Source organism: Hemicordylus capensis, chromosome 5, assembly GCF_027244095.1.
Source record: "Hemicordylus capensis ecotype Gifberg chromosome 5, rHemCap1.1.pri, whole genome shotgun sequence".
Taxonomy (NCBI): Eukaryota; Metazoa; Chordata; class Lepidosauria; order Squamata; family Cordylidae; genus Hemicordylus; species Hemicordylus capensis.
Genome location: NC_069661.1, coordinates 119,205,701 through 119,228,788, shown reverse-complemented (window position 1 = coordinate 119,228,788; position 23,088 = coordinate 119,205,701). Strand labels below are relative to the sequence as shown.

Here is a 23,088-nt window from a genome sequence, read left to right as displayed (position 1 = left end):
TTTGGGTGATCACAAAGTATGTACTGTAGTACCCTTACGCAGCTCCTAGGATAGAATGGGAGGAATTTGACTACCAGATGCCACTTTAATTTCTAACGCATCACCAAGGTTCAGTTGGCTATAATTACCCTGTGTATGTTAAGGCACATAGGTGTGAACAAGTGGGGGAGAAGGGAGAGCTTGACATGGCATAATACATGCATGTGGCTCATGAAGATTAGGAGGTGGGCTCAATGATAAGGAATGGGAACAGTGGTGACCAGAAATAATGGTTGTCTGCTAAGCCCAGCCATATGTTTGGCTCTCTGTTGATAAATCTTCAGGAATATCGGGGAATAGTAATCTAATTTGTTATAATCTTGTATTTCATAAACATTTCAACATATACAAAGTGTATTTAAAATTCTGCTATATGAAAAATGTATCCAGTAGTAATTTAAATCAGTGTGTGGTGTTACACAGCAGATGAATTTTTACAAAGCACAGTCTGAAGAATCTGAATGCTGGAATTCCTGAAACCCTAGAGAATGAGCAGCAGATGTTTGCTGAAATAAAACCTACCACTTGGCAGCAAAGATCTTATAGACTTAACATATTTTGGCTGGTTATACAGTTCACCATAATTACAGGTATAAAGCTAATACATGGTTTGTGGGTACTGCTAGCCTTGCTTATGCACTTGTAAAATAGTGACTAGTTGCAGTGGCCTAAATATAGAATAGAAAAGTCTAGCACTACTGCTCTGTTGCAGACAAATAGCTGCAGCATTCCATTTTTTAAGCATGTGGGATCCTCTTTCCGTATGTTGCATGATACAGAAATATGTATTTTTACTAACATTGTAGAAGAATATGTTGTACGGATATCTCTATTCAAATTTACAATACATTGTCCATTAAACAACCTGAATTAAAGATCATTGTAGAATGGGGTTCACCAACTGCTATGTTGGAGAACATGAAGCTATATTGGCTTTGCAGCCTCATACAAAGCACTGCAGGTAGAGAGTTCAGATGTTTGGGATTGCACCAGTTCAGTTACATTTGTTATGGAAAAGTAGATCCTGCTTTTGCTGCATTAAATTGCTCCTTTAAAATAAGAACTGTGTTCACAACCCAAAGATGCAGTGAGCAAGAAAGTGTAAGTGACTTGACTTTCTTATCCCGTACTGTGAGTCTTATCTAAAGGGGAGAGGTGTGCACACTCGTCTCCACACTGGAAGAATGACCATCTTCCCTCCTATGCACAACCTTGTTGAAACTTAGTAGCAAACAGAGAGGAAGTGCAAGCCATTCATTTTTACTCCCTCTCTATTTCTCTGGAATATCTGAAGCAGCTCTGATTGTACAGCCCTTTTGGTTTTACTAAAACTCTTGGCAGTTGGTTCCAAGTACTAAGATAATTCTCCCTTATTTCTTCCCCTTCTCTTACTTTGAAAACTGAGAGAAATCATACAAATATAATACATCTGTAGGGGTTTTTCTGTTTATTGCTTATCTTCTTAGGCTATGGTTCTAAGTCTACATACATAGGAATAAGTTGCATACACCACCTAGAGATATACATATCAGGCGGTATAGAAATAAGATAAAAAATAATGGGATTTGCCAAGTAATAAGCTGAGGTTTGGAGAGGGCATTTAAATGTATCTAATATTCATGCCAGGGTGATAAACCTGTGCCTCCACTGTACGATTTCAAACTGCAGATGAGGTTCACATGACAAACTGCTTCCTCATGGAAAAATATTCTTGTGCATAACTAATGCATCAGCAAGAAAGTTAGCTTAGGACCTTTCCCCTGGATGTAGGGTTTTTTTCCCCTGTGGAGTGTGTGTGTATGTGTTTATGGAGGAGCTTTATATCTATTCTTAATATTTATTTAGAAAGATTGATTTCTAAGCAAGTAGTTCTAAGTAGAACTAATAGAGCCCACTTTCTACCTCATTCAACATCCAATTCTCATTAAGATAGTATATTATGCGGTTCTTAGAAATTGGACTTGTTTGCCCTCAGGACACTCTAGACCCCTTTGTATCTGCTGTGAATTAGGTTTGTATCAGTCAATACACAACCTCTAAAGGAGTTGTGCTTACTTCCAATGGTTGTCATCTTGTAACAAGATGGTGAACTGAAATGCAGATACCCCTGTCGGGCTATAGCTCTCCCTCCCATGTACTGTAAATTTAATTGGCATCAAACTTTAAACACTTAAGTTATTTGACATACATGATAATATCATAGGCCTTTTGCCCTTTGGAAGGCAGACTAAAAAATGGTTTCCCCTACTCTTCATAGGATTTAATCATACTCTTGTTAAGGGTCCACAAATTTAGGATTAGTTTACAAACTAGTCATGATTTATGCTTGCTACCAATCCCCTCTTTCCACTGATTTTTTTTCTTGCACACAGGCAGAGAGAAGCGGGTCTTCTCTTGTTTGCATGTGGATATGAAATGGGTAAGAAATGGCAGGAGCCTTCTCCTACTGCTCAGAAGATATTCTTCCTGCTTCTTACCTTCTCAAAACTGGTGTTGGAAATGAGACTGCTGGGGAGGAGATCTATGTAGTAAGGAGTGTCCTGCTCACCAGAAGACCAGGGGCACTCACAACTGGCAGGTCTACAGATGTATCTGTAACTCTTACTGCATGAGGTCATTCACACAATCAAAAACTGTGTCCTACCCAGGTTTGGGAGCTGTGTATGCTCCCAATTTTTAGATGTGTGGAAGCAAGGTAGGAGGAAAACCTGGGTAGACGTGATTGTGTGGAAGCAAGGTAGGAGGAAAAACTACCCAGGTTTTCCTCCTCCCTTGCTACACACAACCAAAAGTAGGGAGCACACACAGCTCCCAAACCTGGGTAGAACACAGTTTTTGATTGTGTGAATGACCTCAATAAATTATGACTAACTTTCTGCTGCTTAAATTATTACTGGTTCTGGAATTGTAGGAGTTAGTTCCTGTCAGGTGTGCCGATCTTGAGTCTTACATTGGTCATTTGCTATGTTTCTGTAAAGTATGTCTTGCTATGCTGCCAGTGACTTGCCATCTTTGTTTTTTGAGAAGGACAAAGACGCTTGGTTCACTGGCATGCAAGTATACGTGACTGGGTAATTTTTATCTTGCCAATAAATGTCGAACATTTGATGTAAATAACAGAGATGGAAGCTCCAGAGTTCATTTTCGCAAGCATTAGAGATGTCCTGTATCCACTAACTAGCAACTGAGGAAACATGCCTGGTGGATCAGGATTTTGAATTGGTGGGTTCCCTTAGCATGGTGGTATTCCAGGCACATAATATGTCTACCCCCAAAACGCTGGCTGCTTTCTTTGTATGTTTAATTTCTATAGATCCTATATAACAGAATGTATTAAGTACTTCAAGAGGAGTATTGTCAATGGTTATCATAGGTTATTGTATCACAACAACCTCTTGTCTATAGTTTTAACAACAGTGATCCTGGGGGAGAATGTGGACCACTGAGAAGTATAATCCGCAAAACTTGGTAAATTTACTTAGCTTGTGGGCTACGACAGTGATGACATCTGACAGCAGCAGTGCTTAGGGCAACAAATCTATACAGCTTGCCATCTGACCCCATCAATGATATTATTAAAAGTAAAGTTCAAGAACATCAAGAAAGCAATACAAGAAGTGTTGGGACAAGGACATGTCCCTCTCGCTCCCCTTTTGATGACAAAGGCATATAGCCTATATTATCACTGTGGAAAGATCAGATAAGATAAAATTTGGCAGATTGCTCTTTCCAAGGATCTTACAAAAGGCCGATTCTTCTGAGCACAGGATGGATGGATTTAAATCAAGGCAATTTAGCTTATGATTTTAATCACCAAGAAAAAAGGCATTTAAATAATGTATTTAAATCCAAAATTTCCCTTTTATTGTTTAGATCCTAAATAAAAATGTATATTAATTGGTTGTTGTAACTAACAAATTTATTTAAAACTGAATAGAGGCTTTATACAGCTGCAGATGGTACACTATAAGTTTCTTCAGTAATTTAATTCAATATATGTTTACTGTTTCAGAAAATGATTCAAAAATGTGTTCAAATCACACTCAAGTCATACATGCAGTGCAAAAACAAAATTTTTGTTAAATACATTTCAAACAACCTTTTAGAGGCATCAACATTTCCCATCAGTCTAACAATGAAATCCTATGCATATCTAGTCATATGGAAGTTCTCTCATTTACATTTGGGTAAGCGTGTATAGGGTTGCTTCCTAAGTTGTTTAGGTTCTTTTTAGGGCTTTCTTAAATGAGTAGTTTTTAATCTTCCCCACTTTCCTTTTTCATGCATGCACAGGAACAAGAAGCCCTGCCTGGGTAGGGCAGTTCTAGCCTGGGTAGGGCTAGTCATGTGAACAAACTTCTAATTTAGTAGTTGAAGACTCTGATATATTCTATCTTGATACCAAATGCCTTGGCAAGATCAATACCATCCTAACCTGAGCCACCTCAATAGGAATGTTGTACTTTATAAGTGTAGCTCAAGGTGGTATCCCATCTATTATGCCATCTACTTATTTCAGTTGGTGATCACTTTGTTGGTTCCTTCAGCAGGGTTACTTTAATGGTCTTTTCCCATCATTCATGACATTAATATAATAGATGCTACACAAAACAGGAATGGACTATCTGCTTTCTGTACCATGGTATTTGCTGACAAGCTGCTCAAGTGTGTTTTTATTTTGGATTAATGCTATCTTTTAAACTGATTTATCATTTGATAAGCCTCAAACTGCAAGGTAGTCACCTTGTCATAGGTTGCTGTTGCTGCCTCATATGACTTTCTAACAAGAGCATCGGGCTTCAACCTTTTTTTAGAAATTATCTCTCTACTTCTTGTTTTTTTGTTGAAAATGTTGATGAAGGCAGACCTTTAGGTCAATCCGATTTTGGGGGTTATACTTTACTTTACTGCTGACAAGGGAATGGTTGGTTGTGCAATTAATACTTTGGGAGGAATATGAAATATGCAGAATAGATCATAGCTGAAGTTGGTACTGGTGCCCAGATTTTTGGTATTGCTAAAAAAATGGATGTGTTTTAAGAGTGCCTCTCTATAAAAGTCAGACAGCTTGTGGCCCTTAGTTGTCTTGCCTGGTCCATGCTGTAGGATCTTAGCTAGACATATATAATGGGCCTGGCTAAACATATGTTACCATTGCTTCATGTTTGGTTCCTCAGTTCAAGTAACTTATCAGTGAAAATGGTTGTGTAGACTCTGTGCCTTGTCTTACCTTTCCTCACCCTAGACCAGTGCTTCCTAATAAATTGTAGTTGGGGATGATGGGACTTGTAGTTCAGCAACACCTGGAGGAAACCTTGTTGGGAACCACTGCCCTAGACTAACTGCCATCTTAATTAGTTTTTCTTTTTAGCCAGTTTTAACCACATCCCTGTCTCTGGCCCATTGGACCTGAAGTTGCCTGACAGCGACTATGTTCCTGTCTCTGGCTCCTTTTGATCTCTGCTTGTTACTCCAAACCTAGACTCTGTTTGACCTAAATCTGCCCCTGATCTCAAAGACATTTGTTCACTTCTCTGGATCTCAACTCTGCCGTAAACTAGACTATACATGCCTCGGGCCCTTCCAACTGGCCACTTGCAGGCCTGATCCTACATGGCTCTGCCAGTTGATCGTGAAATGTGACCTGATTCCATTTTACATCCCATTTTCCTCAGTGACTTTGCATTCAAGTCATTGAGGGAGAATGACATTTAATAGTATGTTGGGTTGAACAAGCACAATAAAGCACATCTTTGTTTTCTGATTTAGCATACAGAGTTCAAACATAAGGCCTGACTATTTCAGGAACCACCTACTGATGATAATCTGAGATAAAGTGCTCATGTATTGCCCTTGGCAAGTAATTTTTTTTTAATACTGGAGTGCATTGCTAATTGAAAGCCTTGTTCCACATTCCCAATATTCATAAGTCCTCTTGCTGTGCCAATAAAGGATATAACTGGCTTTGTGTTCAGGGCCAATATCAGTAAGTTTTGATTGCTGAAGAGCTATGACACCAGCATTCAGTGTATGTCATTTATGATCAGTTTAGAACAGTCTTGCAAACACACCTATTCTTCTATAGGTCCACAGCCATTCTGGAACACTTTAACATTCCAGCTTATAATTTGATTTAACAACAACAAACCTCTGAGACTGTAATCATTTCCTTTTTCCTCTTGGTTGGTGCTATTCCAAATTGCTGGTGAAGGAAAATACTATGCCTCATGCACCTAGTGGAACAAGTAGAATGTGACAAGTTACCTTACTGGCTGGGGGATGATTCCTGCCATCTGTCAGCCCATGGCATGCCCAATGCGGCACTTCGTCTGGAGGCAGGGATTTCCAAAATTGAGACACAGCAATGGCTAAGTATCTTTGATTTATGGTTAAATTGAATTTCCATCCTTCGGGTGTGGTAGCACTGGTACTCTCAGATGGTTTTCAGTCTTATTGGAAACAAGTTGTGGAGAAGAAGTTGTACCATAGGCTATCCCTAGGTTATTTAAAATCTGTAGAGTTTTCAAAAGCCAAGTTGATAGTTAAGCAACGTGTATTAGATATGTAGAAGCAGATAGAGCTTAGTCACATTCCCAGAGGCATTAACTTGGGGAACCAAGGTGTCAGTAATAGATGAGCTAGATATCTTGGTATAATAACTATTCCCCAGTATCACAAAGCTCTAACACTAGCTCGTCTCAATGCACTCCCAACGGCAGTCCTAGAACGGAGGTACAATAAAAGACCTTATGCTGAGAGATTTTGCCCTTGTAACAGTGGGAGTATAGAAACAGCACATGTACTGCTATATAGTAACTTTTATAGGGAATGTTGGAGATTTTTTAAAAATATAAGAATTATAAAATAATTTCCAGGGCATTCAGATTATTTTTATCTTAATTTGCTTTTAGCTAATACATCAAATGAAATTTCTTTAAATATTGCCAAGTTTTGCTCAATAGCTGGCAAAGTTTGCCCGAAGCTGGAAGCTTCATCAGTTTAATGTACAGTTTGGGGCGGGGGGGTGCTAGTTAAAATGAAGTATGGATTTAAAGTGGTTTCTTCTTTTGTTTTCTCTTTATTGGGATTTTGTACAATTTTTTGTTTGATTTTCTGTATTCTGATCAGTGATCGAAATAAATGATTCATTCATTCAGCCCATGGCAGATGCTCTGTGACAGTTGAACTATGCTTCTGAATAGCAGATTGCTGCTTCCTCAGTTGTATGTCATGCAGGTGAAAGCAAGAATAAAGTTGCTTCTGCATTGCCTGTTGCAAAAGTCAGTGATACAAAAATTAATATCTTAATTCCTATCTTGACTTCAGACTGAATCTAGAAGAAAGGCACTCCCAATACATTTGGGGAGTGTCCTTGTTTGCAATGATTCTCTAAGATGCATGGGGTGACCTCAGGGGTGCTACTAGCAAACTGCAATTTAAACTGGGCAGGACAGAGACTCACCTAGTTAGAAGATTACTATTTGGTTATCTACTTGTTTTTGATGGGGTTGCACTCCCTTTTGAAGAAGTAGGTTCACAGCTTCGGAGTCCTCCTTGCCTGGTCATTACATCTGGATGCTTTGGTGTTTGTTGTGGCTTGGGGGAGTGGGGCTTTTGCCCAGTTTCATTCCATAAAAGGATGCATTGATGCACCAACTAGATGGATCTGGCCAGGGTGATCCATACTCTTGTTACAACTCTACTGGTGGGGCTATACTTGAAGACCCTTTGGAAATTTCAACTGGTCAAGAATCCAGGATGGTACGCATGTGCACAAACCAGTCCATAGTGAACCCGGCCGATTCAACGGTTCAAGTGCGAACCGAACAAGCCTCCAGCAGAGGCAGGCTAGTCTGCAATCAACCCAAGCCCAGCATGTTGTAGAACAGTTTGATGGTCCGAGGGGCTATGCAAGCAAAGAGGAATCCTGCCTTTTAAAAGCCTTCTAAGGGCGTCTGGGGCGGGGGGGGGCACTTCTTAATAGTAGGTGTTTACCAATCTGGTGTCGGCGGCTCCTCAAAACCTCCACAGGGAGGTCAGAACTGCTACACCCGGCTGCTGGGGGGAGTGCCAGAGATTTGAAAGCCACTGCCTCTGGAGGATCAGTAAGCACCTACTTTTAAAGGTACCATCTCCCCCGACCCCAACTGCCCTTAGAAGCCTTTTAAAGGCAGGATTTCACTTTACAAGTATAGCCCCTCAGACTGTCAAAATGTTTTGAGCCTATTCAATCAAATAGACTGGTCTGGTTGTTTCAACTGAACCGGTTCACAGACCGGCATTTCAGTTTGAATTCAGTCCGAATTCATTGACATCTAACTGAACCACAAAAATTAGTCCGTGCACACCCCTATTGAATGGTTCACAACTTGCAGATTGTATTGCACCAATACTCTGTGAGTAGTGCTGGTTTTGTTTCTGGGTGTATTTCAGGTGCTGATAACTACTTTTAAAACCTTTTTATGGGTTGGGACCAGGGCACCTGAGGATTCCTTTCCCCCCACATGAATCTGCCTGACATAGAAGATCATATAGGAAGTGCCTCCTGTATGTGCCACTATTGTAGAAGTTTGTTTGGCAGCTGTGCAATATAGGACTTTTTCTGAAATGGTTCCCTCCTTGTAGAATTATCTTATTTGGGAGACTGGCTCCCCCCTCCCCTTTTTATATGATTGTTGAAGACATTTTTGTTTAGACAAACTTTCTCCACCACTGGTTGTTTATAGTGGCTTTTAGCACTTTAATGCACTTATCCAGCTTTGTATTGATTTGTTTTACGATTCTTAGTTTTGTTGTGTTCTGACTGTAGCTCTATTTTTTTTACTTTTAAGCTGGCTTAAGATCGTAGTGAAAGGCAGGGTAAACCTCTTTCAATAATGAATACTCCAGTTTGGGTTTTATGTGTGGTGTTGTCAAGGCAAACTTGTTGAGCATCAGTGAGTTTATCCTACAAAGCGGTGGAGACAGTAGCCTTATCTGTGTCATTTCACAGTGCCATCATGGAGTTAACATGGATAGCCGGGTTATCTAGCTCAGGGGTTTTCAACGTTGGGTCCCCAGATGTTATTGGACTTCAGCTCCCATGATTCCCAGCCCCAGTGGCCTTTAGTTGGGGATTATGGGAGTTGAAGTCCAATAACATCTGGGGACCCAACATTGAGAATCCCTGATCTAGCTTACTGCACTACATTATCCTAATACTTCTCTTATTGTACACACTTTGTGGTTAGCTTCCACTGTCTGCTACCTGTGAGTCCACTACATGGTAGTACAGCTCTGTGCTACACTTTGTGACTAGACTATCATCTGTCAGGAGTATTTTCGTTTGTAAGGAGCCTGTTGTCTCTTATGGAAAACTAGCAACATTTCTGCTCTGAGGAAGAGTTTCTACCTTGGAAAGTTGTATATTCTTGCAGTGAAACATGTTGATACTTTAGAATCTACCATCTCTATATATCATTCTCCTAGGTGTGCCTTGGAATGTGTGTCCCAGTGCCCAGCTGATTGGCTGGGCGGCAGACGCGCCTGATTGGATGAGGTGCACCCAGGAGGATTGGTTGCCGCGGCAGTGGCTCAGCCGTGGAGGCCAGAGGCAGCAGGCCCGGCAAGGCCCAGGAGGGGGGAAAGAAAGTAGAGGGAGGGGCAGAAGTGGCGGTGAGGAGGAGAGGCGCCTGGGCCCAGAAGCAGAGACTGGAGCAGAAGGGGAGGGGAGAGGTACCCGCCGGCCCCAAAGAGCTCACAGATGCTCTGTGCGGGGTCGGCTAGTATTACCTAATCTGTATCCTTTTCATTTCTTTTTTAGTACTAGTACCTTATCATAAAATTGATAATAGGAAGTTTTGAGAACTGCGTTAGTGTGGAAGTCAGAGGGCAGGAGATTATTCTACCATTTGTGTGGTGGAGCTTAGTGGTATTTATTTGGGCAAGATGCTATTTTTATTCAAAGGGTTATCCTTTGGAAATCTTATTTTAAACTGTTTCCAGTGGAAAAGATATGTTTGGATCTTTTTCCTTATTTTTGCATTTTGCAAATGTACACTTGTAGACTTCTAGTGAATGTAATCACTCTGCTCTTGCTTCCATTGTTGAGAGATGAATGTTAGTAGGACACACACACAATCTTTTTAGGAAGTTGCATACAAGTTAGTGGCAGTGAAAAATTATTTAACCATTTTAAGGTGGTCATAATTGGCTTCAAGCATGAACTACATACGACAAATTTGTCCTCATTATGGTATATTTATGTCCTGTTCTCTTTCAAATAATTTCAAGAGTTTGTACAGATCTGCAAACCATGGCTTTCAAATCTGCAGCCAACCTCAAAGATCCTTGCTTCTTCTTCCTTCTTTCTCATGAGTGATTATTTCCCCCTTCCCTTTCTGGTGTTAACCATGGTTTTGCATTACATATTGGACTGGTTTGAGCAATACACTTGCTGGCCCCGCTGCATCATCCAGATTGGATTGTTGCAATACACTCTGTGTAGGGCTGCCTTTGTATATACTCTGGAAACTGCAACTGGTGCAAAATGCAGTAGCAAGGTAGGTCTCCGAGTCATCTCTGAGACCATATTATACTTCTATTAAATGCCTACCAATATGTTTCTGGGCAAAATACAAAGGGCTGGTTGTAACCAATAAAGCCCTAAACAGCTTAGGCCATGGGTATTTGAGAAAACCTTCTCCTTTATTAGCTCTGCTCCCTGTTAAGATTTACATGTGAATGGGAAACTACATGTGAGCACTGTAAGATATTCCCCTAAGGGGATGAGAAGATCATCTGCATGTTTGCATTCAGAAGGTTCCACGTTCCCGCCCTGGCATCTCCAAGATAGGGCTGAAAAAGACTCCTGCCTGGAACCCGCTAATTACTTATGCAAACTTAATTTTCCTAAGTTCTGCCATGCCTTTACTTTGGCCCGTTTAAATGTGTTACCTTTGGCGTAGGTATGTGTTTTGGAGGTAGATTCTGCCGTACACTGTATTCCCAACAGCTCTGCCCCTGCTGCTCAGGCATGATCAAATCAGTGGTGAATGTATTACTCTATTATGTATGTTTTAGAGATATGTTCTCTTCTTATTGGTCCAATTTTGTTACACTGTCCAGGCAGGCTGGATGACTTTTATGTAAATTTTCTTCTTTTTGACTCTGAGCCGAGATTACCTATTGTGTTGCCAAATTTGTTCCACTTCTTCAGGAAACATATGGTTAACCCATATGTTACGCAAGGTACATGTGATTCTGGTGGTGGGTAGGTAGTTTAGTATTATACAGTATTGTTTGTTATTGTTTAGTTTTGGAGTATTTTAAGTTACGTAGCCTGTAACTGTTGATTATTGTAATTGCTGGCTGGTTGTGGACCATAATGAATGAATGAATGAAAAGAGAGAGACTCCTGCAACTTTGGAGAAGCCACTGTCAGTCTATTTAGACAATACTGAGCTAGATGGACCAATGGTCTGATTTGGCAGAAGGCAGCTCCCTATGTTTTAATTTCAGAGATGGCATTCTATCAAGTGCCTTCACCACATTCTAGTGGTTTCTATGACAAATATAATTTGAAAGAAAATGAGGCACACATTTTTTTTTGTTATAAATATAACAAAATAGGCTGTGTATTTCAACAAGCAATTTAAAACTAAAATAAAAACCTTTGCCAATAATCTGAAAGATGTAAACCTAAAGCTAATTCAAGAAGACTATTTGGACTTGCACAATAAGGTGCTTCTCAAAATTAAAAGTTGGCTACAGTTGTAAGACCTCTGTTAAAAAAAAAGAATTTTGGAAAAACTAACTACAGCAGTGAAAATTAATATTAATCTGTGCTTGCTGAATTAATAGAACATACTGTACATATCTGAAAAAGAGACTTTATATCTTGCAAAACAATACTGCCAACAATTTGTTTAGTGTTTGAAACTGTGTAGCATGTTAAGCCTTGACAAAATATTGACAATTACCTAAAATTTAGATGAATAAAAATGAACAATGTATCTTCAAATGTCTTCTCTCTCCATCTTCCCCCCGCCTTCCCTGCCTTATGATCTGGTATAAAGATGATATTTCTTGTGATTGATACCTAGTCTATGGGCCAGCCAGTTCATACCTTGTCTACATTTTCTGGAGATTAAAGGAGAAACACTTTGTCTTCATTGAAGGGAACAACAAAAACATGTGTTCAAAGGTCGTCTTATGGATAAATCTGTGAAGTCCGGTGCCTGTTTTAGAATCTTGGATCTGACTGCAGGATATTCAGATTTCTGTTTCATATGTTAAATTTCAAGTATGCAGCAGCTTCAGTTCATATAGTGTCCCGAATGTGATTAAGTGAATTCTAACCATGGCTTAGTGTGATGGCTGACTAGACATTCCATGGTTCTTTGACGTGGTCTCTGTCTTTTACACTAATGGGCTATGCTTGCTTTGGGCGGGAACCCCACCCCCAGCCGCTATATGCGGCTATGCCACTCCTCATTCCCTCAGTCTTTCATCACCCATGCTTCAATGAACATCGTGGTGTCTGCAGCTCGGCAACGAGTAGGATCTAGCTATCTCCTTGTTGTTTTTTCTCCCTGCTTTTTTAGTTTCTTCACTTTCTTTATTTGTTGCTTTATTTCTTTGCGCAGTAGCGTGTTTTTTCTTGGTGTTTTGATTTTTATGGGTTTTTACCTTTCTTGGAGCTCCGATCCCGGCTGGTACAGAGCATGGTGGCCGGCCTACGGTTTATGCCAGGCATGCCAAACTTTAAAAAATGTATCTGTTGTGGATTTAATATCCCTTCCCCCGATACTCATACCGAGTGTCTCTTGTGCCTGGAAGAATCCCACATAGTCAAAACCTGTCATCACTGCCAGAGGTTTACGAAGCAGGCTTGCAAGAATAGAGCTTCTTGCCTGAGTGCAGTGTGGGATCTAGCTCTCTGTTCCTCGGAGGCTTTGTCATTGAAGTGGTCCGTAAAAATGGCTTCATCGGTACAATCGGAGTGTGCAGTGTCTGCTCCTGTGGAGGCCGAGAACCAAACCTCGATACCAGTATCTGCACCTCCTAGCTCTCTTCCTTTGACAGCTTCGAGTGAGCCGGTGCACTCGGAAGACCTCCCTAAGCATTCTGTTCCTGTGGTACCGAAGTCCTCCCCAAATCCCTCAGTATTGGTACTGAAGAGGAAGAAGAATAAGAAGTTGCATTGTAACTTGCCAGCAGGTCAACACCTCCCTCCTATACCTAAGAAGAGGAAGACAGAAGAAGTTCTTTCGTCAGAGGCCTGTGTCCAAGAAGCCTAAAGTGGCCTTGAATAGTCCAACACCAAAGTCATCAGTGTCGGGACATCCTAGCTCACCTTTGGCTGCAGAGTCGTTGGACTTGGCCCACGATTGATGAGATGAGCCAGGGTATGCTTCATTGGAAGAGGAGGCCTATTCTCTAGCCAAACCCGCAGAAGACTCATCGTGGCTTCCTAGGCATTGGTCGCCCCCTCGAAGGCAACAGGGGAGCATCCCTCTTAGGGACCGTGGTGCCCATTGGGACTCAGAAGAACGCTCCTTGGTTTGCAGGCAGGATAGGTCCTGGGACTGTCGTGAACAGTCATATCCGGATTGATGCCAGCAGTGGAACATCGTTCTTCCTTGAGTGAAGTTGAGACTTCTTATGGCACTTGGTGCTGGGACTCTGGTTTGGGTGATTGATCCAAAACTATCGGTCTGACTGTGCTAGGCCCTGTTATGGACCTCATTATTTGGAAGATCCCACATATGGGAGACCCATGACGTTGAGGGTCTGGTCTCCCTCACACTCGGAAGGGAGGCCATGTTCCTGCTCACTGCAGTGCTCCCCTAGAGGAGTGAGGGTTACAGGTTCTGCCGTATTTAGACATTTGGCTCATCTTGGCAAGTACCAGATGAGCGGTCCTGGACGCCCTCAAGATTGTGGTCGGTATTCTGCTGGTTCTGGCTTTTCAAATAAATTTCAAAAAATCTCAGTTGGAACCAACCCGCAGGATACAGTTCATACGGCTGATTTTCAATATGACCTTGTAAAAGGTCTTCCTTCCAGACACCTGCATATGTACTCTCAGGAGATTGGCGGCTGCTTTCTTGGCTGGAGGCCCACAGACTATGCGCTCAGTGCAGCGTCTGTTGGGACATATGGCAGCTACTACGTACGTACTGCCTCAGGCGCGCCTTCGAATGCGCATCATTCAGAGATGGTTTTTAGACATGTTCGATCCCCTTCGGGATCCAGGCCATCTAGAACACACACACCCTTGACAGATATGGGCAATGGCAAAGTGGTGGACAGCATTGGGGCCCCCTTTCAGGCCTCCTGATCCCGATGGGTCATTACAACAGGTGCCTCGGTGCTCAGTTGGGGGGCACACCTAGAAGGGTTTCACCTGAGCAGACATTGATCCCCCAGGGAGCGGGCCCAACACATCAATTATTTGGAGCTGTTGGCCATTTTTCAGCGCTCTCAAGGGCTTCCTGCCCATGATTGGGGGTCATTCAGTGACAATACAAACAGACAGTATGACGGCAAAAGCCTGCATCAATCGACAGGGCGATACGTCCTCGAAGAGCCTTTTGTTCCTGTCTCTGGACATTTAGCATTGGTGCATGGCACATGCGGTGTTGCCTCAGGTGATTCATATTCAGCGTTCTCTGAATGTCCAAGCAGACACTCTGCGCAGGATGAAGGTGGTCTCCCATGAGTGGGCATTGAACCACAGTGTTCTCAGGGACATATTTGTGAAATGGGAAGTCTCCACTCTGGGCCTGTTTGCTTCCTGAGACAATACTCAGTGTGCCCAGTATTGCTCCAGGGGAGGGGAGGGCAAGGGCTCTCTAGGCGAGGCCTTTGTCCTATCTTGGATGGGCCCTCTTCTGTATGTGCGCATGTGCGGCGGCTTCCAAAATGGCCACCTCACCTATATACAGAGGCCTGAATGGGCCAGAGGGGGTAACTACCAAGGCCGATGGGGGGAGGGGGAACCTCCGCAGAACCCTGCCCCTGCCACCTCAACGAACTCCCCCAAAGGGGAGAAGGTAATTTTTTTAAAAAAAGTTAATTTAAAAAAAAATAATCACAAACTCCTCTTGGACCTAACTGGGGGGAGGGGTTCGAGGGGGTGCTGGACAAAACTGGTCCGGTCAGGTTCCAGTCCGGACTCGAACTGAATTGGGCCAGCCGGTTCCATGCACAGTCCTATCAGTTAGGTCAATGGCAGTCTCTGTTGCCTTTGATTGTGCAGTCCCCTTGGACGCTATATGTCAGGCAGGTCATTTATCCATCATTATGCTATTGATGCCAGGGCACAAATGATGCTGTATTTGGCAGGAGTGTCCTGCAATCGATTTTCAATTGATATACTTGTTTCTGAAATAAATAATTTTTCTGGCAGATTACATATTGCTTTTATTCTTCCCTCTTCCTTCGGTGCTAGCTTGTTATGCGCCCATTAGTGTAAAAGACAGAGACCACGTCAAACTGCAAGTTACTCACCTGTAAAGTTGGTTCTTCTCGTGGTCATCTGTTCTTTTACACGCCCTCCCGTCCTCCCCGCGGGGTTCACTGAAGCTGGACTCTGTGACTGAGGGGATGAGGAGTGGCGCAGCCGCATATAGCGGCTGGGGGTGGGGTTTCCGCCCAAAGCAGGAGAATTGAGCTTGTTAGGTTCCAACGAGGTCTCTGCACAGGCGCATAGCCCATTAGTGTAAAAGGATAGATGACCACTAGAAGAACCAATGTTACAGGTGAGTAACCTGTAGTTTTTGCAGTTGCCCAGCAAACTAAAATGGGAAACTATGATCTGAAGTGGGACTGTAAGTCATGGCTTGGCATAATGCAAAAGGGAGACAGAATTGAATTTCTGAAGCTGACTGCTGAGAGGACAGGTGGAAAAAAATAGGCAAGCCGCTCTAAACAATGATTTCTCTGTTGCATGTCAGGAAACTCTTACTTTGCCTTGCATTCTAAAGTATAGTTAGTGCAAAGCATTGTTTGGTATAATATCTTATTTGAATTGCAAATAAGATATTATATACCCCTACACAAATAGCCATGCAATTAACTGCCTTCATGGCTTGAGTGGCAGGTAGTTGAGGCAGGAACAACTGGAAATAATAGCTTAGTGCTGTCATAGCTGCTTATGGTGCACCCTCAAGCCCAGAGCTGCACAACTTCAGCCACCCAACTATTGTTGGACTACATTTCTCATTATCCCCAGCCATAGTGACTAGGGGTGATAGAGCTGTAGTCAAACAAGAGCTGGAGGGCTGAAGTTATGAAGCCCTGCTCAAGTCATTAAAAATCTGAGAGAATAACATTCATTCATCCATTCATTCATTTATTACATTTATATTCCACTCTTCCTCCAAGGAGCCCAGAGCAGTGTACTTAGTTAAGTTTCTCTTCACAACAACCCTGTGGGGTAGGTTAGGCTGAGAGATCAGTGACTGGCCCAGAGTCACCCGGCAAGTATCATGGCTGAATGGAGATTTGAACTCAGGTCTCCCTGGTCCTAGTCCAACATTCTAACCAAAACACCACGCTGGCACCACATTGACAACATGTCAACAATACAGTGATTTGTTTGTTTGTGATCCAGGGAGAGGATCTAGAAGGAGATCTGCAGCACTATTGCAGCTACATGCACAATATTCTTTTAAACTGTAGAAAGCCACACCCATCTGGGCATACTAACTGGGCCAGAGTCATCTTGTCACACTTGGGTGCCAGGCAGGGGACTTCCCCCCACAACATATTTGCAAGACTAATCTTTGATCATAAGGAGTCTTTTGTTCCAGACAAAGGCCTTTGAGTTAATTTTCATCCAGCTGTTTTCATGGCAAATGAAGGTCACAGCTTGTAGCATTTCTAGTGCCTCTGCAAGGGACAGTACAAAATGTCCCAAGAGCTAGGACATTTCACAGGTTCACTTAAATCTTTCTGCATGGTTAAGAAGCAAAGTGTTCTCAGTTAATAATAAAGTCTTTTCGGATCGCTGAGATCTGAAAGACAAAAGTGTGAATTACGGATTTGTAAACATTTATATGTGGTGTGTTACATGTTTTTTATAATCAGTATGAATAGACATAAACAAGACAACAAATATAGTTTATATAATAAAATATGTATTTTAGAAATTGGTTTTCACTGGTTTTTGTTAGAATAATAAACATTGAACTCTATGTTCTTTTTGCATCTTTGATACTTTGAAAAACATCCTGTACTATAAAACATTAGTTATTTTTCTGTATTCATAAATATTAACAATTATCTAAAATTATTTCCATAGTAAATATAAAGAAAATCCTGTGTTGTGTATGTGTGTTTGAAATGAAAGTAAAGCTCCACATCTGTAGCAATCTCCGAATGTATACTGAATTTGCCTGATTGTACACACAGGACTCTTAAACAATTGTATTTTAATGAGGGCATATATGTAGTCCTTTCAAATTTCATAATTTGTCCTTTGTTTACATGCAGCAAGGAGTTATGGGCGAAGACGAGGTAACTGCCTTCTGTTTGCTATAATACATCTAATACTGACCAGGGATGGGGGTGGGTATAGGATTGATAATTGGGACTAATTACTCCAAATCAGTTATTCTAATTATTCTCATTGAAGTTGGGCATACAACATCAATTGACTTTAAACATTTTCATTTTGCATGATTGCAAGTTAGCAAAATCTTTACCATTGATATTGATTGATGCTATCTGAACATTAATTCTTGAATCTCTTGAATATATGCTTTTTAAGAATATGTATATGCCATTTTCAATCCAAACGGGGTTTCAAATCAGTTACATATCAAAAGGAATTAGAACATTTTGTACCTAAGGCACTCACAATCATAAATAACACACAAGACAGACATCAGCAACAGTCATTGGAGGGAACATTATGCTGAAATGAAAGAACAGTTGCTCTCCCCCTACTAAATATGAGAACCAGCACCTTAAAAGGTGCTTCTTTACCTAATTAGCTGGTGATTTTTGTAATACTTACAGTGAATACTTCAGAATACGTTTCTTAAAGCATAGCTTTCCCCATCCCGCACAAAACTGCCTTCACTCTAGCATCATAGATTAAATGTTCAGTGTTTATACATCCAACAACAAATACTTAGAAGGCCAGGGGCGGCCTTTCAATGAGGCAAGGTGAAGCAGTTACTTCAGGGGGCAAATTATCAGGGCACCAACATGGCAGCGGCACTTCTCCTTCTTCCCCACTGCCTCATCAACTGCCATCAGTGCAGTTCTTCACTAAGTAGAGACAAAGAGCCACTCAGACTTTCTCTCACCCTCTTCCTTTTTAAGTATTAGCCATGTTTGCCACTGCCTGACAGCTGGGGCAGGAAGGATGGTGAGGAAGCAGATTATATATTTTAAAATTTCTAAAATGTCCCTCTTCTGCCACCTCACACTGCTGCCTGACTCTGTGCAGAGTCCACCCCATTCAACTGGGCAGTGTGCATGCATGGCAGCTATTTGAGGGGCCAGCCCAGTTTAAAAAACCCCCACAAAACTTTGCTGGGCTGATGTCTCAAATGGCTGCTGTGCGTGCACACTGGCCTCAACTGAGCAGTGAGGTCAGGGTGTAGGGCAAGGATGGGTTCCATGAAGAGCTAGGTAGCAAGAACATAACATAAGAACAGCCCTGCTGGCTCAGGCCCAAAGCCCATCTGGTCCAGCATCCTGTTTTGCACAGTGGCCCACCAGATGCCGCTGGAAGCCACAGGCAGGAGTTGAGGACATGCCCTCCCTCCTGCTGTTACTCCCCTGCAACTGGTACTCAGAGGCATCCTGCCTTTGAGGCTGGAGGTGGCCTATAGCCCTCCGACTAGTAGCCGTTAATAAACCTCTCCTCCATGAAGTTATCCAAACCCCTCTTAAAGCCATACAAGTTGTTGGCTGTCACCACATCTCGTGGCAGAGAATTCCACAAGTGGATTATGGGTTGTGTGAAAAAGTACTTCTGTTTGTTGGTCCTAGATTTCCTGGCAATCAATTTCATGGGATAACCCCTGGTTCTAGTATTATTTGAGAGGGAGAAAAATGTCTCTCTATCAACTTTCTCTACACCATGCATGATTTTATAGACCTCTATCATGTCTCCCCGCAGTCATCTTTTTTATAAACTAAAAAGCCCCAGGTGTTGTAGCCTTGCCTCATAAGGAAGGTGCTCTAGGTCCCTGATCATCTTGGTTGCCCTCTTCTGCACCTTTCCCAGTTCTACAATGTCCAAGGCAGCAGTGTTGGGACATCTTATAAATGTTTAAAGATATAATCTGCTTCCTCACTAGCACCCTGCCTCACCCAGTGTCAGCCACTAAGTATGACTTTGGAATCCACCCCCCACATTCATTTAAAATTTTATTATGTACAGTATGGAATATAATTTTAACAGAATGTGACAGGGGGCAAAGTCATACTTTGCCTAGAGCACCAAAAACCCTAGGGTGGTCCAGCAAGTAAACAAGTCCTAATCTATATTGATAGGGAGTTGTGGGGGAAGGTAGAATAAAAATATATTTTGCCTCTTTTCTTGAGGCTTCACTTTGCATCAGTTACTTAGCCAAAATCTGACTGAAAGGACCAAATAATGCAATTTTGTCCAGCCATGTCCACCTGTCTCTGTCTAGCCCAGCAGAAGCATCTGCTTTAGTGTCTTCATCTACATTATTTGCTGGTAGCCTGTAGGCCTGCTATTTGCAAATCTTAGTGAACGATGAAATGCACAAATGTACTGACCATGCTTCTGAGTCCATTTGCTGTGCCTCATGGAGAGTTACCATATTTCCATGCTGCAAATTTGTAAAGCAGTAACACAATTCTGGCTGATTTGCTTTTGTAAATGCTAGACCATCCAACCTTCAATTTGGACTGTGTGTGTGCACCGGAACCTTGTTTCTCCAATATATATATTCTAGATATGGAAATTTGAATGAGCATATACCACTGTGATCAAACCTCATGTTCTTGCTTATTTGCTTCCTGGAACTCCTCTAATGAACCAAATTTGGAGCAATTTTCAGAAGACTATATGAGAAACTACACATGCTTCCCAAATATGCTATCATGCAGCATTAACATACTATATTTTATATCCTTACTTATGGACTTCTTGGGGACATCTGCTTAGTCCATGTTAGAAACAAACTGCTGGATATGATGGAAGATCTGCTTGAAGATTCTTTTGGCTCTCTCATGTTGACGTGTGTTTATTTTTTCTTGTGTATATGCCAGTGGTGTATATGGTACTTTTTAACATAAGCACAAAAGACTGATAATGGAGCTACAAGCCCAGAATGGCACAGACTTTCTGGGCATGTATGTGTAACAAAATGTGTGTTAGTGATATATAATAGCATACGGGATGCACACTCAATGTTATACATGGAAATATCGGTGTTAGAAATTAGCTGGATGGTGTGGACGTGGGTGAGTGTATGCCTGCTTCTGTCATATGAGAATGTGCTTGCCTGCTGATGAACAAATGTGCATGTATAGTGTATGTGTGTGTGTGGCGGGGGGGGGGAGAGAAAATGAATATCTTCCAATGAAAAACACAATGTGCATGGGATAATTTTTTTACTCTTATTCTGGCCTGTGCACATTCATTTTGGCCTTTTCCCAAATGGAATCATGTTTAAAGCATGGTTCCAGACAATGTCCTTGAGCCTGGGAGCATGCACTCCCTGCTCCCTTGTCCATGTGTGCCTCACAGGAATTCGACTTCAAATTTAGATCAGAAAGAAACCAAGATTGGTTGAGAGAGCTGAATCAACTGAACGTGATTTATTCTAACCAAGCCCATTGAAATCGAGCCCTGAAACATTACAAATCTGTAATGGATTTCCTGGGAGGCTTGTGTAGGCATGGGAGGAAATATTGCCTGCTCCCAAGGCTCAGGAACATCATGCAGAACCAAGCTTTAACAGTTGATCTTTGTGATGATCCATGTTGACTCACAACCTGGGTTCTGCACCTGCAGAGTGAGCCTTGCAGAAGAATTCAAAGCTCCTTGAGGCCCTCATCAGCTCTGCCAAATCACACATGTGGCATAGCCATTTTTGTTGGTGGGAGAGCACCTTTATCCTTAGTTCCTTCTCAGCCGCCACGCTGCTTGCATCGGGAAGGATTCACTCCACTATCCTTGTTCCTTAGCTTTCTTCAGTATTGGTTTTAAGCTTGACTCGGACTGGATTTCTTGATTACTCTTAGGATTTCTCTCATTTTTGTGTCTCCAGTGATATTTGGTTTTGACTACGGTTTGTTACATGGTTTTCTCTCTTTCGTCTCACCCCTTTGGTTGCTCTAATAGACAATAGAAAGACTTCTTTAGAACTATACTTCCTATGGGTGTACCCTGCCATCATTGGATAGACACGAATGTTTAATTTGTTTGGGTGAAGGTCACAAAGTAAACTCCTGTAGAACTTGGGCGTTTTCAAGACAAACTAAGGAAAGCTGTGAACTTCGCTTGAGGTTTAAGACTGCGCTTTGGCCTCCAACAGCTGTGCTGAACTATCCAAGCCCCTCGACATCAACAGTTTGATGTCGGCTGACAAAACTGCTCATTGGGACCAATAGTGACGTCAGGATCTGCCAACTACTGCCCTTCAGGATTGAAGGTGATTTGGGCAGTGGTCACCACATCTACTCCTTGAAACTCTTCTCATAGAGAGCATGGGGACTCAACATTCAAGAAGCCTAAGGCAGTCAACATTGACACTTGGTGCCAATGCCACAAAAAACATGAAGCCCTAAGCGTCGCTGTACTTCATCTACCTCTTAGACATCAACAAAGTCAAGGCCTTCAACATCAAAGATGTCTCCTCATACCCCTTCACCATCTGTTGTGCAAGGGGATCTCTTCTCTCAACATTGACATCATAAGCAATGCCCAAGTCGGGCCTGACTGATGATGATGATGATATGATATGACTTTGACTACATCGCTTCTGTGTCCAACATTGACTTTGATGTCGACATCACCTCACTCAACAATGTCTACTTCTGGCATCACCGTCATCATGACTATGGTGCCAATCTCTCTCTCTCTTTTTTAAAAGAAAATTTTTTGCTTTTACTAGTAATAGAAATAGAACAGGTTACATCTCTGAGATTGACATGGTCATACACGAATAAGAGCAATGACTTACCCACAGCAAAGAAAAGAAGAAGAAGAAAACACAGTAATAGTATTTAAGTATTCTTAAATGAGTAAAGATAATCTATAAGAAAAAAAGGGAAGGTCTAAAAAACTAAATCAAATTGTCGGGGGGGGGATGGAACTTAAACCTCACACAGAACACTCCCCCTGGACTTAATCAAACGATTCAAAACAAGAATAATCAATGGAGAAGAAAATGAAAATGAAAAAAACACTAGTTCTGCCATAAAAAAGGTGTATGTATTGCAAACACAAAACCACATATCCACCAGTATTCTATAATCAAGATTCCCATCTCCTCCCATATAGGTATACAAAACGTCATAATAAAGTAAATGACAGAAATCAGTTAAACCTTCAGTAGTCGTCCTCTTCATTTAAAAGAGAGAGATATAAATGGAAAGATATTATTTCATGAAGAGGTAGACTAACTTCAGCCAGAACTGGTCTCTGTAGCCCAGCACTGGGATAATAGACTTTCAAGCTAAGATTGCTTCCCATACATACATGTAATCCTTCTCAATTTCCTTCTAATTGTTTGCATCACAACAAGTAGTTCATTCAACAGTTACTATTACAAAGTTTTCATAACAACCAGTAAGAACCCATAGGGGGGAATAAAAATGGGGGGAAATACTGAAAAAAGAAGTGGGAATGATAAAGATATATATTTCTGAAAAATTAAAACTCAATTTCAATTGGAAGCTAATTCTAACTTCCATTAATTGTTCAAAAATGCACAAACCAAGACTTAAGAATACCAAAAAATCAAACACTGAACTTCCCAAATAGAACATCTCGATATGTAATCTTTTAAAAACTATAATGTCATATAGTAGAATATAGCCAATAATCTTATTCCTTAAATTTAA

General features: G+C 41.6%; 1 protein-coding gene across 5 annotated transcripts in view; it reads left to right on the top strand.

Moving 5' to 3' along the window:
• The window catches only part of CPEB2 (cytoplasmic polyadenylation element binding protein 2), a 110,626-nt gene that overhangs the window by 45,474 nt on the left and 42,064 nt on the right, over positions 1 to 23,088 (top strand). For 3 of the 5 annotated variants that reach the window (XM_053253205.1, XM_053253200.1, XM_053253202.1), the window contains exon 5: positions 17,521 to 17,544. The exons of the other annotated variants lie outside the window; for them this stretch is intronic. In XM_053253205.1, coding sequence (XP_053109180.1) covers positions 17,521 to 17,544 — 24 coding nt within the window. The remainder of the gene's footprint in view (positions 1 to 17,520; positions 17,545 to 23,088) is intronic. 5 annotated transcript variants of the gene reach the window in all.